Genomic DNA, 20,708 nt, shown 5'->3' with positions numbered 1-20,708 from the left:
CTGGTCATCTACGTCTCCTTTAACCTACAGGACATAATCAAGGGACGTCCTAAAATCTCATATATTATTTCATACTTTCATAAATATTGTTAGATTTTTGTTGAAATTTTAAGTTTTTGGATGTTCCGAAGTTCACGAAACTAACCCCGTTAGTTATCATTACTTTTCTTATGCAGACTTTCGTTCCCTATAACCAGTTTAAAAACATTGTCGCCCTACCTTCACATTGAAATTCTCTAATACAGAAATAGAATTTTCAAATGGTATTGCGGGACTTGGTCAAATACCTGTGATACTATTCCTGAAACAGCGTCTTTTATACCTTCATTCTTATCATCTGTTGGAACATTTAAATTTTGGTCAGGCGAGATTTTGGGTATGGCGATAGTTTGGGGCGCGAGGTTTTGGCAAGGCGAGGTTTTGGCCCGCGAGGTTTTGGCCAGGCGGGGTTTTGGCCCGGCGAGATTTTGTCCCGCGAGGTTTTGGGCGGCGAGGTTTTGGCCGGGCGAGGTTTCGGTCCGGCGAGATTTTGGGAGGCGAGGTTTTGGCCAGGCGAGGTTTTGGTCCGCGAGGTTGTCGCCGCGAGGTTCTGGCCGCGAGGTTTTGTACCCAAACCCATAGGAATCATAGACCTATAATTTAAGGTTAGTGTAAAGGGACAATTTTTGGAGATAAATGTCACTACAGTCTTCGTATCTCTCATGCATTTTTTTACCTTTCACGAAAATTTACAATTTCTCTTACAAATTTCAACCTAGAGACTTCAAATTTTTAGAAAAGCAACTTCATAATCTATTGAAGGCAATAATTTCTACCGATTTTTTATTTAGACTTTTCTTCATTGTTGAGACAGTTCAATTGTTAAAGGTTTGGATATCCATTTCAACAATCTAGCCATTTCAACAATGAAGAAAATTCTAAATAAAAAATCGGCACAAATTATTGCCTTTAATAGATTATGAAGTTCTTTTTCTAAAAACTTGAAGTCTGTAGATTGAAATTTGTAAGAGAAATTGTAAATTTTCGTGAAAGGTAAAAAAAAAAAAAAAAAAAAAAATGTATGAGAGATACGAAGACTGTAGTGACATCTATCGGCAAAACTTGTCGTTTTAAACCACAGAACCTCTGATATGGGTTCAATTTTCTCTCTTCAGGATCGAACTAAGGATAACCACAAGACCAACAAGAAATGCTATGTTACTCCTTTGTGTCTGAAAAGCTAATGCACTTGCGTTCTATCGGAAGTACTTGTCTCGGGGACACACTCGAATTACTCTTTAAGCACTATGTTCTATTTCATATGTCTTTTAATTGTGCTTACTTTGTTGGTTGCTACTTCTTTTTGTACTGAAATTATTGTCTCTGCAACTTCCATGTATTTAGTTGTCTCTGCATTTTCTTCTAAATCCATGTCCCTGGAAGCGTTTAATAAGACCTCTGCATTTCTTTCTGTCATTCTACTATCATCCCCTATTAAATTTACATCATCAGCATATTCCATATCCTGGTGAACAACGTTCAACTCTAGGCTCTGGTTGCTATCTTTGATTTTCCTTTAGCGTACTCCAGGATAAAGTTGAATAATAATGGCGACAACGCATCTCCTTGTTTCAAGCCATTCTCGATGTGAATGCTCGTGAAGAAATAATTTCCTACCCGGATCTTACTTTAGGATTCATTTAAAAATATGTTTATGATATGTTTATGAATGTAACCAGCTTTCTTGTTTGTTGTAAATGTTATTTAAACAATGCTTGTAACAAATCTTGTTAAAGAACAGAGGTCAAATATATTTTTGCGCTTATTTATCCTAGGTGTTAAAACACAATGATAAATTAGAGTTGCGAACTGTGCAAAATAAACAAAACCCAGAAACCCTCTCAAAATTCCCTAAGATATAGGTCTAAGTGAGAAGTATATATGAGAAACTGAAATCGGCATTGATCATTTTATTGTATTTACCAGTAAGTGCCACTTCTTTAAAATTATCGAAACAGATGAGCAAAAGTGTATTAATCTTTATGTGACAATTTTGGATTTGAAAAATGAAATTTATTTTTTAAATCGTATACTTTAACCACAGAAAATTACTTTAAGAAGTCCTTTTTCACTCTCAATAAACGTGTAAAATTCCTTAGAAGTAAATGTCAATTTTTCCCTGATGCAATCCCTGTCATATTTAAAATTATCTAAACTGATGAAAAAAATTCATTAATCGTTGATAGATGGCGAAAGTGACAGTTTTGGATTTACAGAATGAAAGTTACATTTAAAATCTATACTTCGAACTAGATACAAATTTAAGAAAAAGTCATAAAACGGTTGGTAAGAAGTTTGTACCAGTCACCGGCTTTAATCAAAATAACAGCAATATTAAAGGCCAGGCCGGAGAAAAACCGGCCAGTTGGCAACCCTAGGATAAATTCCAATCTACCAATTAAAGTAAAAGCATTTTGTTTTGAACAGAATACAAACAAATATTTTTGTTTTAGGTGAAAATATTTCTTCCACAGAAGACGAAAACAGTATAGAAGATGAAGACGTAGAAGCACCCAAGAATGAACACATGCAGAATATTACCAACAACACTGGCATCTTAAATGAAATAAATTCTGTAAAAGGTAAAGTTTGTGTTTACTTTAATCCCTACGTATAACGACGATTACATTGTAAGCGGGAAAATAAATAAACTTACAAATAGGGATGCTCACGAGACAAGATTTGTGGCTGTCTCGTCTCGAAAATGTACTGTAAAAATGATGTCTCGACTCGAAAAATGTATATTTCTCTATTGGAAGAGTCGTGTCTCGACTCGAATTTTATCATGAAAATCCTATCTCGACTCGTCTCCTGCGCATCCCTACTTATAAAAGTTTGGTTCCTTCTGTTCATTTGCATGCGCTCATTTTTAAGGATGGCTCTGTTCCTCTGATGTAACTTTTTAAACGTTTACTATCCTTCTATCTAGTTTTACTGTAGTATACAGGGTGTTTCAAAAAGAATGACCTGATTTTAAAAGTCCATATGTATTGATAAAACCATGCTACGAAAATGGGATAAATTGCAAAATACTCACAAAGTGTTTGTTTTAGCGATGCTATTACAAATGATGTACGTATCCACCAGCAGCCGGACGAACAACATCTAGACCAGTGTTTCCCAACCTTTTTCAACTTGTGGCACACTACGGGTGTAACTTGAATTCTCGCGGCACGCTAATAGATTTTATTATATGTAACATTTAAAATACCGTGGTCGTTTTCTGTGAGTACTAATCTCCTCTCAGAGTAGAAAGCTCAATTACTGGTTTTCCAACGTGGCAAATCATTATGTTTATTTTTCATTCTAATTTAAAAAATAGAAAACAATTGCAATGATATATTGCACTTAGGTTTTTTAAAATACGCTTTTTTTTTTTTTCGAAAACCGTATCCAATCTTTCACCAAGAAGGAAAATCACTAAATGACGAACGAACAAACAAGTCTCTTTTACTTTTAAAACACAAATGTAGGTAATTGAATCACTGATTGGAAAAAGGGAATACGTGCATCAGACCTAAGTTTTCAAAAACGCTAAAAAACCTTCCCGAAGCGTTGTTTCTATTTGTTGCAAAAAGTGTATAATTGATTACTTGTAGCAAAAGAACTAACAAACACTAAGACAAGAAGAAGAATCTTGTATTGCAGCACTGCAATTGGTTAGATAAGCTTAAAAACGAAAAAAATATTCCCTTTTTCCAATCAATTAGAGTTGGACGCAATTGTAATTGTGTGTAGGGTATGTAATGTGCAGTTTATGATAGAAAACTATGAAAATGTACATGCTGAATACAATGTTGTATGTTAATCTTGGATATATGTATCCGAACTATCATGAATATTAGGCTTCTAACACTTTTATTGTCACCGTTCGTTTTTTTTTCTTGTACAACACATGTTATTCGTATAGCAAGAAAAGTAATACAATAGACAGCTGAACAAAATACGTAGCAAAATACGTTGTCACAATAGAATGGCTTTACATAGGGTCCTATCCGTGTGCATCTTCGTCTTCTACAGTTTCTTGGTCAGTGGTTTTCCATGAACAAATCATCCTATAAAACTGTTTGTATTGGTTGTTTTGTCCACAATGCTACCTGAAGATTTCTTGTAAAACGGTTGCCATCCATGTTTAAAATATAAGATTTCTTCATTGACAACTTCGTAAACCTGAAATGGAGAATTAGTATTTCTTGCATTCGCAATCATGTGGTTATACTGTGCTGGTAAATAAATACGATTGTGTCGTTTGAGTTCTGGGTTGATTACAGCAAAATTTCGGTCACATGGTAAAAACTGTGACCTCTGACAGGCAAATATTGCTGTATAGTGCTGAACACGATCAGGCTGAAAAGCATTCATGTCATTGAACGATTGCAGTTTTGACCACCACTTGTATCACTGAAAACATGTAAATCTGTAACTGATTGGGGCAAAAAGTTTTCTATAGATAGTGCAATGCGAAAAGAAGGCGAAGTATCGTAACGACAGCACAGGGCTCTGGTAGTTGTCTACTTACATACAGTCTCACAGTTGTGGTGGTGTCCTGTAGTGACTGGAAGAAGGGAATAAGAAACGTAGTTATTCCCTTTTTCTAATCAGCGAGAGATTTTGTCTTCTACATTGGTCGTATAGAGTTGCGCAAACATTCCTAATTTCTACTCAACGATGCAACTATCTTAAAGGAACACATCTGCTATCTCAGGTTAAAATCGCAAAAAAATGTACTTATTCCCTTTTTCCAATCAGAGGTTCAATTTGTATGCATGTTTGTTTTGTCAAAAGGATTGAATATTTTAAAATTTTAAGTTACGAAATAATCTGCATCAATAAAGAAGGAATAATGGTCATAACAATGCTAACAAATACTTTTTTCAATATTAAAAATGTACAGAAAAGTAACGCGGTATGAAACTTAAAATTGTAGTTCATATTAGAGGTTCATAGTAATGTGAAATACAGATATACATTTTCCCCTATGTCTTGCAATTTAAATGCTATAGAATTAATAATTTTGTTTCGATTTACTCGCGACACACCAGCAGCCCATTCACGGCACACCGATTGAGAAACGCTGATCTAGACAATAGCTAAATTCTTCATTTTATTAGAAGTGCGAGGCCGATCTGGAGTCTTACGTTTGCACAAGCATCTTCTCTGTTTTAATTGGCGATATCAACGACGAACGTTTTTGGGTATAGGCGGATCAATGCCGAACCTCCGACGAAAAGCACACTGGACCCAAATCACTGACTCACTGTTTTCAAACAGCAGCACATAATATGCCTTCCGTTGAGCGGACGCCATCTTACTTCTGACTGACAGCAAAACTGAGAAGACGCAATGACTGACATCTAACGGCGATTTTCTGAAACCATAGGCCACACTCATTCAAACAACATACATTTCCTTGCAGGTACGTCACAAATTCCGTAATTATTACCGTCCCAAATCAGGTCAGTCTTTTTGAAACACGACGTATGTTTGGTTCATGATAATTGCATATGATTGTTTCAAAGTAGAAACATAAAAATATTAAAAGTTTAAAATATTCTGTTGGAGAAGATGTTTTAGAAACTTACGGTAAATCTATCGTGAACATACCTTCTAAACCCTTCTAAAGTTTAACGTTTCATTTCAGAACTGAGGCCATAGGAATCGTGGGCCTATGAGTTCAGATGTAATAAGAACTTCTAATAACTGTTCAATTTTCCCCCTTCAGAATCGAACCAAGGATAACCACAAGATCAAGAGGTAGTGCTATAGTACCTCTTTGTGTCCAAGAAGCTAATGCACTTACGTTCTGTCGGAGATACTTGTCGCGGACACACACGGATTACTCTTTATGCACTGTGTCCTATTTAATATGACTCGATGTTTAAAAGGAATGTTTCCACAGTTCACAATAATTCCTCCAAAGTTTACTATTTGAACATTATATTATTTTGTAAGTTCTAAACCGTTACAATAAGTTTTATTAATGTTAATGTTATCATTATTATTTCTAGAACCGAAGAAAAAGATATAGTTTAATTATGACTGTGCTTGGCATTTCTGCTGAATCACCGGAGCACACGAAAATCGAAAAAGAAGTACCAAAATGTACTAAAGTATGTTAGGTTAGGTTAAGTCATCATATTTCTGAAGTACCTTTCATGGCAGCTTTTTGCTACTTACATTGAATGCTACGTACTTTTTTTCCACACTTCAAATAATGTGTTCGTCTTCTTTTCTCTAATTTCAGTTCGTTTCAACACTTACGACAAACTGTTTTCTGTTCAGTTGACCGTGTCGTTCAGACAATTTCAACAACTGATGCTGCTTGTTTGTGTATAATTTGATAAAAACTCAAACACGATACGTCACAACCTTGACATATAAGCGTAAATTACATTTCTTTCTATTTCTTTCTGGGGGGCATTAATATGCCTATCTGGGCCCCCTAGAAAAGTTGTTTTTGTAATTCTTGGGCCTCCTCATTCCAACTTTCTCTTACTCTTTATGCCGCCCCCGGAGCCTGTGGACCCTCCCACACGGCAAGGTCTATGGGGCCGTTAGTTGTATCCCTGGGCCCGTCCCATACATGACAAATTAATTAAGGGGACAATGTTGACAAATCTCAAAGCCAAACGAATAAACATTATTTCTAGGGCCCCTAATAGTAGACTCTTTTTTACTGAAATGGGTCCACGTCTCATTTTTGTTTTATTGACCTTTTGTGTGCTGGTTTGTTCACAACTCAAACTGCGGGGAGCTTCCTTGGAGAGGCAGTTGCCCCTCTGCCCCCCACAAGTTACAGCCCTGTAACAGATACATTTAATACTATTTCACAGGCTACTCACACAAAACCTTGAAATTATACGAATCTTGGCATGTTTGTTGTGAGGGATTGTAACTGGTAGATGATAATAGATGTTACTGTATGTGCTATTTTTTCTTCCCACAATATATGAGATTCTGCACATTTCTTTTAACATGAGAAACGTACTTTAACATACACTAATTTAACGCAAAGCTTTGGTATTCATTTCATGAAATGTATTTATTTCAGATGATGGAAACTTACAGTACGCTGATGATGATTACTATTACTATTACTATGATGACGATTCAGAAGAGAAAATCCAGCGACGGCAAGCAGAACAGGATCTTTATTATCGTACGTTATCCACTGATTACAAAATTTGGTTTGAATCAGGGGTAAAAGTGCGGGGCAACGCGAGGTAACGCCGTTACCCCACCTCCAAAAATATGTACTGGCGTCACCCCAGTTTCAAAGAAATTGCAATGCACAAAGATAGACAGGGGGGCGGTATGACGTCATGCCGCTACCTACCGTCCCCCTACCTTCTCAGATCTACTTTTACTCCTGGTTTGAATGATAATCTAAGTAGTGAAATGTAACTTATTTTGTTCACTTTTAATAATCAAAATTTCCAAAGAATTTTTCATTAGTACGTCTAAGTTAATAAGTAGTGTTGTGTCAAGGGAGCCTAGAAGAGCAGACTCAGTAATATTTCCCTGCCATTTAATTACGTAAGAAGAAAGTCCCAAAAATACTTAATACTTTTTTCTTAAAATTTAAATTATTTCCTTTAACGTTTGTCACTAGATGCTTGAGTGTCATGACACAATACAAAATAATTATGATCTGTAATGATACATCTGTATCAGAAATTTTATATTATGCTTTTTGGCTCAAAAGATCCAATGCATTTCAAACAAAAATTTTCTTGTAGGCCTTATCTCTGGAGAACTACATATAGTGTAGCCAAACCCAAACTATCACTTAACTCAGTATGATGTGTTTATTCCACAGAAAATACGAAAACTTGATTTAGGGCCGTTCGGAAATTTTGTGGCCCCTGATTCAGAAACTAATTATTTTCCAAGATCGCAATCTTTTAATCCATTTTTTGGATCATACCTAAAATTGTTGGCCAAGATCGCAATCTTTTAATCCATTTTTTTGGATCATACCTAAAATTGTTGGCCAAGATCGCAATCTTTTGGGAACATCCCTAAAATTCTTGTTTATTTTTGAAAGTACTTTGAGTCATCGGATTTATATTGAAACAGCGTCCCTTGTGTACCTCTCCAATATTTCCAAAATTAGTAAATAAAATCAAACTCATATGATTTGGATTAGTATGCATAATGCCATGTTGGTCTATTGAAGTTAATATAACTCTAAATTAAATTTGTAAGAAGGCTTATTATGCAAGTAAATCGTAAATATGGCTATTTAAGAGCTTCTTTCTCGTCACGTGACGGACACCTCTGAAGTGAAGCAATAACATTTGATACGTAGAGATTATAACAGTACGAAACTCCATCATCTCTATATTCTAAAATTAATATAAATAAGTGATGAAATGGTGGGAATCTTTCTCATTCAGATAGATGTCTGCTAGTGTGTTTTACTTTTGTCATGACAATCATGATTTGTTTTCAATAATTTAATTGTCCTCTGTACATACATAAGCATATACTTGTAGCTTGAAAATGGAGACAATATAGTATTGAAAACGAGGAAAACATGTTTGTTGCTTTGCCATGAAATAAAATATGAAAAATAATATTAATAATTAAAATTTTCTAATAATAGTAGTGTCCTTGGTCACTCTTGATCAAAACAGCATGTTCGTTCGTTATAATAGAAAGTGCTATCCAGTTATTACCTCCAGACATTGTAGAATAAAGAAATATATTTCAAGTTTCAGTCTAGAATGAATGGAATTGTCGATACAGTGCTTTTGAATTAATATTTCTCATTAATATTTATATTATGGTATAATTAATGTAGTTTATGTATTGTATGTAAGTCAAAAGTTCAGAGGAGAAAATGATACGTTTTAAAACTTTTTAAACACATTTGAAGTCTTGAGTCCCATAACCGCACAAGTTCAGCTGAAGAGATATTGAGAAACTAAATAAAAACTGAATATTTGTGGGAAATGTGAACTTGAAAATCAGACTTTTTTCATACCTGGTTACATTTGCTATTCAGCAAAGTGTAAGTATGAAAAAAGTCTGATTTTCAAGTTCACATTTCCAACAAATATTCAGTTTTTTATCCCTTTTCTTAATATCTGTACAGCTATACTTGTGTGATTATGGAAGTCAGTTTCATTTTATTTTTTTTATATTTTTTTTTCTAGAAATTATCTTAATTCTCCGTAAGAGTTTATTCAAAATATTTGCAAAATTTGAAGTAAATGATAATTATACATGTTCATATTTTAGTTACGTCTTTACCTGTTAGAAGTGTGATTACACATTTGTCTTACAACATTTTGGAAAAGTTTTATTTTTGATCATAATTAAAAAAAATACTACAGCTTCGTCTTAAAGTATTATCCCCTCTTTCTCTTGTTCTCTCCGAAGTATCACCTGATCTTAACACAAAATATCATATTTTTCTTAATTAGTACGATTAAATTGTTATGCATTTTAAGTAAACAAGTAAATATTTTCATACACTAGCATTCAGTGCAAGTTCTTAATTAACACTAACAATTATTCATATTTTTTTTTAAATAATTACTCAGATCTTTTTTTTTTTTTTTAAATTCTAGTCTAAAATTTCTCTCTTGGCATTCTTATACGATTGAAGGAAACCAGTGGTTTGTTTACAAAGAAATTGCTTTTATCTACAGGGCTAGCATAGATGATTCGTTCATTTTTGACAAGGCTATATTTTCAAAACTATTACACATACACATATAGAAGATATATGAAAAGAACCAGTCCAGACTGAATGACTTAGTGAGGGATCTAAATCTGAGTAAGCAACAAGCTGAGTTGCTCGGATCGAGACTTCAAGAATGGAATTTACTGGCTCCTACCACCAGAATTTCAATTTTCAAAAACCGACATGAACAATTTTCAGGTTACTATATATTGCAAACTTCCCTCTGTGCATGTACAAATATAGATGGTTTAATGGATGCACTAGGTTTCCAACACATCCCTGAAGAATGGAGGTTGTTTATCGACTCCCCTAAAACAAGCCTTAAGGCTGTTTTGCTACATAATGGGGACACTAAACCATCAATTCCAATGGCATATTCCGTAGAGATGAAGGAAACTTATGAAAGTTTGTCTGTGTTGTTAGCTGTGATACATTATAACAAGTACTATTGGCAAATTTGTGGTGATTTAAAGGTCATTGCTATATTACTGGGGCTTCAGGGAGGATTTACAAAATACTGTTGTTTTCTTTGTAGGGCAACTGAATCATACTACATTCAAAATGAATGGTCCCCAAGAGAAACATATATGCCAGGAAAACACAATGTTAAGTATTCTCCCTTAGTTAATTCAGAAAAATTCTGCTGCCGCCTTTACATATAAAATTAGGCTTAATGAAAAGCTTTGTTAAGGCCATGGACAAGAATGGAGAAGGTTTTGCGTACCTTAGAAGTCAGTTTCCAAAACTTAGTGACGCGAAAGTAAAAGAGGGGATATTCGTCGGGCCCCAAATTCGGAAACTATTAAAGGACAACATCTTTGAGACAAAGTTAAATAATGATGAACTATCCGCCTGGAGAGCTTTCAGTAAAGTGGTGTATGGATTTTTGGGAAATCATAAGGCAGAAAATTACCGTCAATTGGTTCAAGATCTTTTGGATAGCTATCAAAGATTAGGATGTAGAATGTCCCTAAAAATTCACATAAATATATGCTATGTGGATAGTACACATAGCATATATTTATAGAAATATATTTATTTCTCAATGAAGAATGATGCGACTCATATGAAACTTACAGGGTTTACTAAGTATAAATCAAGCTAACCTAGAATATAATTTGTATGTTTATATGTCTAAGAGTACCCGAGCTAGAGGTACAAAAATGAAGAAAAAGGGAAATTTGGGGGGAAATTTCCCGAAGATCCCTCTGTCACGGGAAAACTGTGCATGATAGAGAAGAACGGATTGCAGATTCGAATTCAGCGGCCAAAGTTCCTTAAAGGTCAGCATTATTCTTTCATGTGGCAAAAACCTTGTTGACTAGTGTAATTAAGGTATATTTCTTGCTTTCGCTTCCTTCATTTTTAAACCATTATCTCATTGCACTAATGATTCACAAAACAGGAAAGCTTTTAGTTTTTTCTTCACATCTGCCAAAATACTAGATCAATAATGATGATATATTCACCATTGATTATGATTACCCAAAGTTTCCCTTACATCCTTACTATAGGTCAATATTTCAATCCTTCACAAATCTTTATGCAAAGTTTTTAAATTTTAAGTTGAATTTAAACTGACACATTTTCGGAAGTACTTTTTAAAGTTGCTCATATTCACTGTGGTGTTAGATACCTAAAACCTATGTATTCTTACTAAAAATATTAAATTGTTAACATTCTTAAGGTTAGTCTGATTTCCGGCTAATCTTATTTTGGAGTACTTAATTAATATTCGAGGTAAAAACAGTAATTAGTCGTATTTTCTCATTGTTAATTTTATTTCATTATACACGGTGATTCTTTTAAAACTCATGAATTTCATTTGGGTCTAGAATTTCTAACTATGTGTGATTTTCATGCGGTTTGTGGCAAATGATCAAGGAAGGATGGAAGATTTATGGAACTATGTTTACTTATTTAAATTTATCCAGGGTAATATCGGTCAGGCCTCAAGAAAAACACCAAATAAACACCAGTGTAGATTACAATTAGAATGAGGTGAGGTGCGATGTGGAGATTTGAGTTTTCTTAGTTAGACAGCAACCTCGCCAAGGTTAATAAGAAATAGGAAACTGGGCTGTTGTTTTGGGAATTGTGTTGAATAGTTCTGTGCCACTATGTAAGTATGATGAGGACACATTGCGAATATGAGTTTGGAACATTATGAATTTATTGTTCAAAGATTTTGGAGAACGGAATCTGCTGTTGCTACGCAAAGGGCATTTAGAAACAAATTTTGCATCACGTTCTGTCCCAGACAGGAACACAATATGGTCACTAGTGAATAAATTGGAAGAAGCAGGATCGTTTCTGAGTGAGACAGGGAAGCATCGGACCCCGCAGGTGGGTGTTGTGGAAGATGTCAACTCCTTAGGTCGCCCAAGAAATGTCTTCGTCGTTTGTTGGAAGAAGCCGGCTATAGGTATCCAACTTGTGATTTAGAGAAGTTACCACTAATACTTAATTTGTATTCTGCAGTTTCACATCAAGAATCCAAAACCTCATTCCAATTGTAAGGTACACTGGCAAACATTTGCTGTTTTTCTTGAGGAGTGGTCGATATTACCGATGAATTTAAACCAATAAACATAACCCCATAAATCTCCTGTCCTTCCTTGATCATTTGCCACAAATTGTATGAAAATCGGACTTCAGTTAGAAATTCTAGACAAAAAAAAAAAAAAAAATCAGTCAGTTTTAAAAGAATCACCCTGTATTAGAGAGTATTTTCACAACCTCTTCTAGGGAGAGTACTGACCTAGCAGTCTTACATTAAGTAGAATTGTTTACTTCAGTTCGGTATATATGTATATATTTTCCTTTTTTTCAGCTGCTCCTAAAAATAAGCCTTTTATTAGTGCTAAGATGATTGTTGTAAACCGGAGGGATTGTGAGCCTGTAGGAAGCACGACAACTACCACAACAGCTCAACCGTCCGTTACCATACCATGGTACATGTGTCCCTTTGCTGCTATGAACCTTGAAAACGAATATGTTATCGAAGGAAATGGAATAATCCCTACTATAATAATGCCAGAAACTTTCTTCAAAACAACGCTTTCACCCATTCTTCCGGCTCAGGGCATTAATACAGCACTGACTGGACAGCAACAACCACAAGTAGAAAACGTGGGACAGAGACCAAATTCTGTTTTCCATCCAACCAATACTGGATCATCGTTGTCAACAAATTTAGCAAATGATCCCACTGCTTCTCAAAAAGCTTTGCAAGAAGAACGTGCTGGCGCCAAAAATCAAACAAAATCTGAGTCTGTTGAACGAGTGCCGACAGACGAGAAAAATACACAAATACAGAATGATTTTCATGACACAACTGGATCTTTATCGGCTATTAGTTTACATGAAATACCCTTACCAATTGAACAGGAATCAGTATCGCAAGAACTCAAAGATGTCAAAAAGAGATCACAAGGTTCAAATAAAAATGATTCTGAAATTTACCGTAGGCATAACGGAACTTCTACATTAATGGACATTGTTTCCGGAGATATTACACATTTAGTATCGCATAACAAAGGGACTGATCCAGTAGCTGATGTAACTTCAAATAACAAACCTAATTCTGGAAATGATGAAAAGGGTGATTTGGTAGTAGAAACGAAACCAGTTCTCTCTAGTAACGCGAATACAAAATTAGGTTTTAATCATAATAGAACAAATAACCTTCATAACAATACAATGAAACTGACGATTAACAAGGAACTATCAAACACAATTATTAGAAAATTGGCGGAAAAAATCTTACGAACTGATTTTCTAAACAAATCTGGTGACTCAAAAGAAGATGTCAATAACGAAGTTAAGAATGTTATAAATTCTGAAGATACTTCAAAGAAATTAAAGTATAAAGAGTTCGTATTGGATTTTTTAGTTCACTCCTTATTTCAAATTAAACATATATCTTATGACAATAATATCATAGAGTACTACAAGAAATTAATATTGACCCCTACTGACATTCTCACCATTGCTTTGAGAAACAACACCACGATACTTAATAAAGTGAATCAGGCGAAAGCCCTGTTTAATTTGTTGTTAGATAAAGTCAATCGTAAGGTAAACACTCTGCTCATGGAGAACAAAATGTTAAGCAACATACGAGACAAGAGGAGCACATCATCTGATGAACATGACGGCATTCAGTCTGACGATACGGATTTGGAAAATGACATCGACGCTAGTCGAGAAGTGGAAAACACTTTTGATGGTATTTCACAGGGACCTGGATACAGAGAAGTTGTTCAAGAATTTGAATATGTTTCTCCCGTTAGTGGCAAAGATCAACAGAGAATACGTCAAGATATCCCAGGGGGTGGTGGTCAAAAGGAACTGATACAGGAATTTGGAAATCCAACTAGCGGGGATGCAATGGGACATCAAATCATTACATCAGAAATTTTACCAGAAAATAGTCATCGGGAGATGATTCAGGAATTCGAAACCGTTAAAGCAAAAGGACTCCAAATTTCACGCGAGGAAGAACAAACGGGCTTTGAGCATCGAGAAATGATTCAGCAATTCGCAACAATGAGGAGTAATGATTCGGAAGAAGATAATAAGACAAACAACATACCACCAAACAGAATGGTGGAAATTCTGCAACAGATAGGTTATCAGGGAGAAGGCCAGCAAATTATTCGAGGAGAAATTCAAAGAAACCACAACAGAGCTGATATGGTTCAACAAGTAGGAAATATCAGTGAAGGTCAACAGATAGTTCGGGGTGAAGTTCATAATGGAGGCGGACATGGTATAGTGGTGCAGCAGGTATTGAGTATTCACGATGCAGATAAAATATATGAGGAGGACGATGAATCCAAGGAAATAGAAGGTAATCCTTTACTCCAAAAGTCGAATAACGTTTCTGTAAGTTCACCAATGCCAGAAACTATAATGACACCTGTTGAACCGATTCAGTCTCAACCACAGACAATAAACAAAACGTTAGAAACACCTCAAGTAAATCTTCCGGTTCAACCAATTCCATCACAGCCAGGTCAAGCACAACAAATAAATAATCCTACTCAGCCAGTTTCCCTTCTACCACTGAATCAACCAGCAATTTCTCCATCGCAACCAGCAAATTCTTCATCACAATCACCAATTTCTCCATCAACCGAGCAACCTCAACCACATAACGTAATGCAAAGTCAGGTCATTCAAAACCTAATTGGTAAGAGACATATGAAGGCAGGAAAATCATGATATAGCACTATACAAAATGAATATAAGAGAATTGTAATATGAATACTTAGCAAACTGTTTATGAAATATGTTTCCTTATGTTTAGATGACCAAGTAGCACAGAAGTTGATTCAAAGTTGACCCAAAAGTTTTTCAACGAATTCACCGTTCCCTAACATTGGACCAACGATCTGTGCTACTTGGGAGGAAATATTTCTCAGCAAGACATAATGTATATATAATGTCAGTAATTTGTTGCGTTCTCATGAATTATAATTTAATTATGTAATAAACATAATGTCAAGAATCAAGAACGAGACAAACCTTACAACTGTGAATTTATGTACGTGGAAATTTAGTTTCTCAAATCAATTCATATATTTTATTTGTAACTTAAATGGTTTACTTTCCGCAACTTGTACACAAAATCACGTTGAATATTGTTAATTTATCTTGCTCTTATAATTAAAACAAAATTTGATAAAAGTAGGTTAATTTTCAAGTTTCAACAATTCCCTAAATATTGAAGGAAGATTACTTTACAAGGTGTTAGACAGGGCATAACACAGGTTGTCACAAAAATGTGCCACAATATTTTGGGAACATTCCTCACATTAAAATGAGAAAACAAAGTTCATATGGACCTGTGTTCAAAAGTGGATAATTTCGGAGTTATAGGATACCGAAAACATCAAACAAGTGAAATTTAGAAGTTCATACCTCCACTAATATGAAACCTCTCCTAGTCGGGTCAAGACAGCACTAAAGAACTGGTATATGAACTATCCAATCGTCCATGTTTAAGAATGCTCCAGTACTTGAACAATAATTTTTAGAGACGTAGGTAGAGAGTGATCAAGTGCTCCCAAACAGCCTCTCTAAAAATGATTGTGCAAGTACCAGAGGTTCTGAAAGTTGGATATTTGGATAGTTTACATACTAGTTCCTCAGTGATGTCTTGACCTAACTATGATCGATCCTATAGTAGTGGAACTATGGACCTATTCACGTTTGCGGCACCCTATAACTACGAACCTATGCACTTCCGACCACAGGTTTATATAAACTTTTTTCTTATTTTCATCTGAGGAATCTATTTCCAATATATTGTGATACATTTTTGTAACACCTTATGTATATATATATATATATATATATATATATATATATATATATATATATATATATATATATATTATGAATACTATCAATATCACATTTAAACTTGATGTATCATGTATACTCACAATACATAAAAATAAGAGTAAAAAATGCGACACCAATTTTTATAACATATTGTTTCTGTGGATTAATATAAACAAGAAAGTATTACCTTTATTTGAAAAAAGATACATATATTTTACCTAAAATTGGAAGTGTGTTTATCTTTCTTAAATAAAAAATGAAATAACTTTAAGTGGTAGCTAATACTTGAGGATATATTAAATAGAAATTATAGGTTTTCATATATCAAAGCATAGAAGGATGATAGTTACATTTTTTCATTCCCCATTTGTTATTTTAGTATATTGTAAATACGTACAGTACGTTAACTTTAAACATAAATAGAGTATATATTCTATCTAATTCACAATAAGTAAATAAATAGTTTGCAATATATATATATATAAGTAAAAGATTGTTCGGGGTTTATCATAATTGAGAACAAAGAATTCTGGATACGAAATATCAAAATATTAGTAGAAGCTTAAATTTGGTGACTAACTTGGTATGAATATCAACAAACTACGTTTTGTCATATATATACCAAGATATTTTGGAAATAATTAACTTCATAAATCGAAAGAATTGTAGAATATAATTATTTTGTGAAAAAAATAGAAAAGCTTAAATATTGTAAAGAAAGTGTTTGATAGCCACAGTTGGAAATCTCTGGTTTCATGAGAAAGTACAAACTAAATATTAACCTTCATGTAGCGAATACATTGCACTTGTAATTGTCGTATCTTAGTATTAAATTATATCGAGAGAAAGATATTTGGAGATTTAAGGTTCTTACATATGTTAGCCTTGTCACAACAGAATAATGAAACTATCATTTGAGTTATGGATAAAAATCGTCGCTGTGCTTCATCATATTCTGTGTATGGTTTAAAATAGAAAAACGTTGTGAAGCGGAACTTAGAAAATTTGTGTTAGTTAATTAATTTATTTGTCTGATTTTAACACTAACTACCCTAAATATAAACAGGAAGTCTTCCTCTCAAAAGAACTGTATAAGATAATAAATGTAACTTCAAATTACATAATGAAATAAAAAATGAAGGATGAATAAAGATTTTTTGTTCCTTCCACAATGTAGTTCTCCTATGAAAACACAATAATTTTATATAGAGATTGATCTTCATAGTTAGCATTTCACATATGAGTTTTCTTAAAGCTACACATATGTGTATAACACAAATAAAATAAGTATTTATTATAGGTAATTCTAAATTTATTTGTGTATTATTCGTAAAAATGAAAACGTGTCTATAATACTATTGTACGATACTATTCTTTACTAAAGGAAAGCATGCCCTTTGCGTTTGAGTGTTTATATGGGAGAAAACAAAATCATCATAAACATTCAAGAGACTAGATGGAGAATGAACTTTACAAAGCTAAATTACATCAAACACACTATTAGGTTAGTAATAATGAAAGCTCGTAAATTATAAAGTACTCCGGTCCTCACTGCTAATTTCTCACCTTAGATAGTGTATATTTACAACGAAAGGGGGTGCACGTGCACCTTTGCACCTCCGTAAATCCGGTCCTGTATATATATATATATATATATATATAGGACCGGATTTACGGAGGTGCAAAGGTGCACGTGCACCCCCTTTCGTTGTAAATATACACTATCTAAGGTGAGAAATTAGCAGTGAAAATAGCAACACTCTCCAAAAATTTCTGCTGTCATGTTTCCGTTTGGGCTTGAAATACTCCTAAAGGGAAGTTTTGCAAAATCGATAGTTTAAGTCAATTTTCAGAGCTGAAGGAAAAGGATTCACCGAGAACAGACACTTAACATTTCCAGGGCATTTCCTTATTCACACTACAGATGCCTAAAGGCATTTTTAAAAATTCCAATTCAATTCAAATGTAGTGGTAGTTATTGGTTCACCCCCGTTCAGAAAATCCTGGATTCGACCCTATATATATACGGAGAGAGAGAAAGTTAAATGTTAATATATGAGTGGATATGGGGAAGGTAATGGTATGTTACATTTTTTTATGCCCTTGCAATTGAATGCAATGACAGGATAAAAAAAATCCCCTACCACTTGCAAATGAAATTCCGAACTTAAACTACCTACATATTGTTCTGAGATCCAATCACAACCACAGCGGCGCTTCAATTCCGCCAGAAGTATATCTTCCTCCAAGGAGCTCATACAGTTACACATAAATTGCTGTCTCAATCGCAAAGTAACATAGGCAATCTCTCCTAAACTAACTACAGTCAATTCTATTCATAATCTAGGCCGTATATTATAAAGTTCTGCGTGTGCAGTTGTTGGTAGAGCATATGTAGAGCAAATTACAGACCGAAATCGTTTGCCTACTACTGTTTTTTATTATAAAATCCACTATTGAAAGCATATCACAAAAATGTTACTATAATATAAATTCTTTAATACTGGGTGAAGAAAAGCGATTCTATGTCCGAGCACCCTAGGGTAGGATCTCTACAGAGCTCCAAAGCAAGCTAGATGGGAGTGGATTTTAGGATCCCCAATACTCCGTGCAAGCATTGAGGGGATTAAGAGTCACAGAGCTCGGAAGCAAGCTAAGAGGGTAGATGGGAAGCTTAAAATTCCGAAGCAAACTAGAGGTTTTGGGATATGTATCTCCTAGAACTCCAGAGCAAGCTAGAGGAGGGATGACCAGTCGCAGACTAATGTCTTTCCTTGGAATCCTCTCGGTTATATAGGTGCTCCAGGTGAGGCGGTGGCGCTGCTGTTTCCTCGTTGTCATGTGACGAGTTGTGTCGCTACTTTTTCTGTCGTCTGCAGCCTCAGTACTCCAAAGTAAGACTCACATATTTGGTGTTTGTAAATAGAAGCATATGTTTGGTGTTTGTAAATAGAAGCACATGTTTGGTGTTTGTAAATAGAAGCACATGTTTGGTGCTTGTAAATAGAAGCACATGTTTGGTGCTTGTAAATAGAAGCACATATTTGGTGTTTGTAAATGAAAGCACATATTTGGTGTTTGTAAATAGAAGCACATATTTGGTGTTTGTAAGTAGAAACACATGTTTTCTGTTTGTAAATAGAAGCACATGTTTGGTGTTTGTAAATAGAAGCACATTTTTGGTGTTTGCAAGTAGAAGCACATGTTTGGTGCTTGTAAATAGAAGCACATGTTTGCTGTTTGTAAATAGAAGCACATGTTTGGTGTTTATAAATACAACACATATTATATTACAATATTCATTTCTTAAACTTTGGCTAAACAGATTACGAGCACCATACTATTTTTTCTTATTTTAATATTATTAAGAGATACAATGTTTTAGTTGCTACTAAAATTTTATATCACTATACGTTGTTTTCTTCAATTATTCTTTATTTGAAATGACAAACTTTCGTAGAAAATAGTAAGCAAAAAACAATTTCTTATCTATGTCAGATAATTTTCATCAATAAGGTAGATGAAAAACAAACGGTTTTCTAAATTGAAAATTTATTTGTACAAAAACATGTTACAGAAAAATGTGAACATAAACAAAATCAGAAACAAAACTTTTCTGAATCCACTGATAAAAGACATGAATTGGTATTCCCCTGTTTTTTTTTTTTTTTTTTTTTTTTGAAAATGCCTCAAGGATTAACATAAGTTGTTAAAAAAATATCATCTGAAATCAACAACGAACTATCATTGAAACAAAATTAGAAACTTTAAGAAAGTTAATCATTAAAAGAATATAAAGAATAAGGGTTTAGGTGTATCAGAGAGTCAAAAAACAGTTATTCTGCTGAATCAGGCATTTAAATCAATTATTAAATGGTAAACATTAAATTAAATATGTATTAATCTTATATAAATCTAAATTTCAAATGGAAAGAGATAAATGGCGTGTTCAGAACAGAGGGGAATCAAGTCGAATTACCAAATTGTGAGAAAAAAGACACAAAATTTGTATAAGTGCACAAATCGTTAACGTCTACACTTATTAAAATATCTAGACGTGAATCTTAAGTTCTGACCGGAACTTCAGATACAGATACAGATACAGATCTTAAGGATGAAATATGTCCAAAATTATTTAAGAAAATGCGTGTCAAATAATCATTCTAAATATTTGCTGGGTATCTTTATTTGTTCATCATTGAACACAAATAAAGATACCCTGAATGTAAGATGGATTAAAATTATAGAAATATATAGAAGAAATAAGAAACATACACTTATTATGTTTTATTGAAAAAAAATCATAACATATTTATTCACATAATTTCATCATGAAAAGTTATTCTCTAAAAAGAGTTTGGTTCAAATACAGAAAGATATTCATTGCAAACACCCATCAGTATATTAATTTTTATTACAACTAGCTGAACCTGCGCTGTCTACTCAGCGCATCCTTCTGTTATGACCATGAATCTCCTCCCTACTGTGCATGTCTCCTTACTCACACAAGTAAAGGATAGGAGACTCACAAAGGAAGTGAATGGCTATGTATAGATGTTGGAGTGAGTTTGTAGCAAATTTGTAGAAGTAACACGATATCAAGTGAAAATATCTTTTTCTA

General features: G+C 34.0%; 1 protein-coding gene across 4 annotated transcripts in view; it reads left to right on the top strand.

The window, feature by feature from the left end:
• LOC145692676 (uncharacterized) overlaps positions 1 to 16,089 on the top strand; it is a 29,579-nt gene extending 13,490 nt beyond the window's left edge. For all 4 annotated transcript variants that reach the window (XM_081768055.1, XM_081768056.1, XM_081768054.1 and 1 more), the window contains 3 exons: positions 2,493 to 2,621; positions 7,091 to 7,198; positions 12,567 to 16,089. In XM_081768055.1, coding sequence (XP_081624181.1) covers positions 2,493 to 2,621; positions 7,091 to 7,198; positions 12,567 to 14,962 — 2,633 coding nt within the window. In that variant the 3' untranslated portion in view covers positions 14,963 to 16,089. The remainder of the gene's footprint in view (positions 1 to 2,492; positions 2,622 to 7,090; positions 7,199 to 12,566) is intronic.
• Positions 16,090 to 20,708: the final 4,619 nt, after the last annotated feature.

Source organism: Thermobia domestica, chromosome 8 (genome assembly GCF_964235325.1).
Source record: "Thermobia domestica chromosome 8, izTheDome1.hap1.1, whole genome shotgun sequence".
In the NCBI taxonomy this organism is placed as follows: Eukaryota; Metazoa; Arthropoda; class Insecta; order Zygentoma; family Lepismatidae; genus Thermobia; species Thermobia domestica.
The sequence above is the reverse complement of the archived record's forward strand: the minus strand, read 5'-3'. Positions and strand labels throughout refer to the sequence as shown.